We start from the raw sequence: 3,386 nt of genomic DNA, 5'->3' as shown, positions 1-3,386 counted from the left end.
GTGAATAATAAATACACCCTTTATTAAGGCATTACTAGTGTGTTAATAACTATTTCTAAGGTCAGATATTAATAATTAATAAATACACCCTTTATTAAGGCATTACTAGTGTGTTAATAACTATTTCTAAGGTCAGATATTAATAATTAATAAATACACCCTTTATTAAGGCATTACTAGTGTGTTAATAACTATTTCTAAGGTCAGATATTAATAATTAATAAATAAATCCTTTAATTATTTCTTGTTCATTCATATCAGGTGACTCCTGTTAATGTTCCTCCTGCTGAAACTCCTTCTCCTCCTTCTCTCATTCTAAATCTCCTCCTCCTCTCTTCATTCTAAACCTCCTCCTCCTCATTCTAAACGCTCTCCTCCTCTCTCTCCTAAACTCTCTCCTCCTCTCTCCTCCTAAACTCTCTCCTCCTCCTCATTCTAAACTCTCTCCTCCTCTCTCCTCCTCTTCCTCCTAAACTCTCTCCTCCTCCTCATTCTAAACTCTCTCCTCCTCCTCATTCTAAACTCTCTCCTCCTCTCTGCTCCTCCTCATTCTAAACTCTCTCCTCCTCTCTCCTCCTCTCTGCTCCTCTCTCCTCCTCCTCATTCTAAACGCTCTCCTCCTCTCTCCTCCTCTCTCCTCCTCTCTGCTCCTCCTCATTCTAAACGCTCTCCTCCTCTCTCCTCCTCTCTGCTCCTCCTCATTCTAAACGCTCTCCTCCTCTCTCCTCCTCTCTGCTCCTCCTCATTCTAAACTCTCTCCTCCTCTCTGCTCCTCTCTCCTCCTCCTCATTCTAAACGCTCTCCTCCTCTCTCCTCCTCCTCATTCTAAACGCTCTCCTCCTCTCTCCTCCTCTCTGCTCCTCCTCATTCTAAACTCTCTCCTCCTCTCTGCTCCTCTCTCCTCCTCCTCATTCTAAACGCTCTCCTCCTCTCTCCTCCTCTCTGCTCCTCCTCATTCTAAACTCTCTCCTCCTCTCTGCTCCTCTCTCCTCCTCTCTCCTCCTCCTCATTCTAAACGCTCTCCTCCTCTCTCCTCCTCTCTGCTCCTCCTCATTCTAAACGCTCTCCTCCTCTCTCCTCCTCTCTGCTCCTCCTCATTCTAAACGCTCTCCTCCTCTCTCCTCCTCATTCTAAACTCTCTCCTCCTCTCTGCTCCTCTCTCCTCCTCTCTCCTCCTCCTCATTCTAAACGCTCTCCTCCTCTCTCCTCCTCTCTACTCCTCCTCATTCTAAACGTTCTCCTCCTCTCTCCTCCTCTCTCCTCCTCTCTGCTCCTCCTCATTCTAAACGCTCTCCTCCTCTCTGCTCCTCCTCTCTCCTCCTCCTCCTCCTCTCTCCTCCTCCTCTCTCCTCCTCTCTCCTCCTCTCTGCTCCTCCTCATTCTAAACGCTCTCCTCCTCTCTGCTCCTCCTCTCTCCTCCTCTCTCCTCCTCTCTGCTCCTCTCTCCTCCTCTCTCCTCCTCTCTGCTCCTCCTCATTCTAAACGCTCTCCTCCTCTCTGCTCCTCCTCTCTCCTCCTCTCTGCTCCTCTCTCCTCCTCTCTCCTCCTCTCTGCTCCTCCTCATTCTAAACGCTCTCCTCCTCTCTGCTCCTCCTCTCTCCTCCTCTCTCCTCCTCTCTCCTCCTCTCTGCTCCTCCTCATTCTAAACGCTCTCCTCCTCTCTGCTCCTCCTCCTCCTCCTCTCTCCTCCTCCTCTCTCCTCCTCCTCCTCCTCTCTCCTCCTCCTCTCTCCTCCTCCTCTCTCCTCCTCTCTCCTCCTCTCTCCTCCTCTCTGCTCCTCCTCATTCTAAACGCTCTCCTCCTCTCTGCTCCTCCTCCTCTCTCCTCCTCCTCTCTCCTCCTCTCTCCTCCTCCTCCTCCTCTCTCCTCCTCCTCTCTCCTCCTCTCTCCTCCTCTCTGCTCCTCTCAGCCTAGTGTCCAAATCCTGTAACACATCAGGTATCTTCGTCTGCTCGACCATCGCGCCTTCTCTCCGCTACGTCTGTGTGTGTGTGTGTGTGTGTGTGTGTGTGTGTGTATGTGTGTGTGTGTGTATGTGTGTGTGTGTATGTGTGTGTGTGTGTGTGTGTGTGTGTGTCTGAAGAACTTTATTCTGTCTGACTGTACCTAAGGACAAATCTGTGTGTGTGTGTGTGTTATAAGTGTATAAAGCTGTATTGGAGTGTTTTTTTAACTGTCGATCCTGTTGTGTCCCAGCCTGATATAATCTGATATCAGCAGGTCATGTCATTGTGTTGTGATTGTTTATGCAGCACACACACACTCAACTGTTTCTGTGGGTGTGTCGATGAGACTGTTTCTCTGTGTGTGTGTGTGTCGATGGGACTGTTTATGTGTGTGTGTGTGTGTGTGTGTTTGTGGGTGTTGATGGGACTGTTTCTGTGGGTGTGTGTGTGTGTGTGTGTGTGTGTTTTTGTGGGACTTGGTGTGTGTGTGTGGGTGCCGTGGGTGTGCCTGGCATGTGAGAGGTCCCTGTCAAGAGAGTTCAGGACAGTGGCATGTACTGCAGGGGGCGCTAGAGGGCATGTACTGCAGAGGGTGCTAAAGGGCATGTACTCCTAGACTCCTGCAGGGGGCGCTAGAGGGCAGTGGCATGTACTCCTAGACTCCTGCAGGGGGCGCTAGAGGGCATGTACTCCTAGACTCCTGCAGGGGGCGCTAGAGGGCATGTACTCCTAGACTCCTGCAGGGGGCGCTAGAGGGCATGTACTCCTAGACTCCTGCAGGGGGCGCTGTGAGCTGCACTGAGTCCCAGATTCTGACCGGCTGTTTCTCCCTTACAGTGAAAGACGACAACCTGGTGTCCAAGAAGTGGGACTAAGAGAAGAGGGGGATCTAGACGAACAGAAGAGGAGGACAGGAGAGGCCTCTCTCTCCACAGAACGTGTGTGTGTGTGTCTGTGTCTGGTACCAGTGTGTGTAAATGGCCATGGGAGTGCAGAGGTGGCGGACCCTTGCGTGGCTCTGTGTCTTTACTCCATGTAGCTAATGACTCTTTACAGAGAGTGTGTGTGTGTGTGTGTGTGTGTGTGCGTGGGCTCTATGTTTTGACCGAGTCTTTACCCCATATAGCTAATGATGCTCTGAGCTCATATACTCTGTTCTTTAAATAAAGACATCTGAGAAAACAGCTCACGGCTCTCTGTACGATCACTCTGAGGTCTCTCACACACACACACACAGACATTAGGGCTGGGATAAACGATTATTTTTTAAACGATTAATCTAGCGATTATTTTTTCGATGCATCGATTAATCTAACGATTCATTTTTTCAGTCCGATTCGATTATCGATTATCTCCCCATTAATTCACTAATAGCAACTTATACATGTTTATTTACATATCTGAATGAAAAAACATGAATTCTTTAACATTACAATATAT

The 3,386-nt window shown here is 49.1% G+C and overlaps 1 protein-coding gene across 2 annotated transcripts in view; it reads left to right on the top strand.

The window, feature by feature from the left end:
- The window catches only part of LOC121699548 (sarcoplasmic/endoplasmic reticulum calcium ATPase 1-like), a 22,158-nt gene extending 19,030 nt beyond the window's left edge, over positions 1 to 3,128 (top strand). The window contains exons 17-18 of one of the 2 annotated variants that reach the window (XM_042081779.1): positions 1,910 to 1,938; positions 2,784 to 3,128. In XM_042081779.1, coding sequence (XP_041937713.1) covers positions 1,910 to 1,914 — 5 coding nt within the window. In that variant the 3' untranslated portion in view covers positions 1,915 to 1,938; positions 2,784 to 3,128. The remainder of the gene's footprint in view (positions 1 to 1,909; positions 1,939 to 2,783) is intronic. The other variant, XM_042081778.1, reaches the window with a different exon arrangement.
- Positions 3,129 to 3,386: the final 258 nt, after the last annotated feature.

Source organism: Alosa sapidissima, chromosome 24 (assembly GCF_018492685.1).
Source record: "Alosa sapidissima isolate fAloSap1 chromosome 24, fAloSap1.pri, whole genome shotgun sequence".
Classification (NCBI taxonomy): Eukaryota; Metazoa; Chordata; class Actinopteri; order Clupeiformes; family Clupeidae; genus Alosa; species Alosa sapidissima.
The sequence above is the reverse complement of the archived record's forward strand: the minus strand, read 5'-3'. Positions and strand labels throughout refer to the sequence as shown.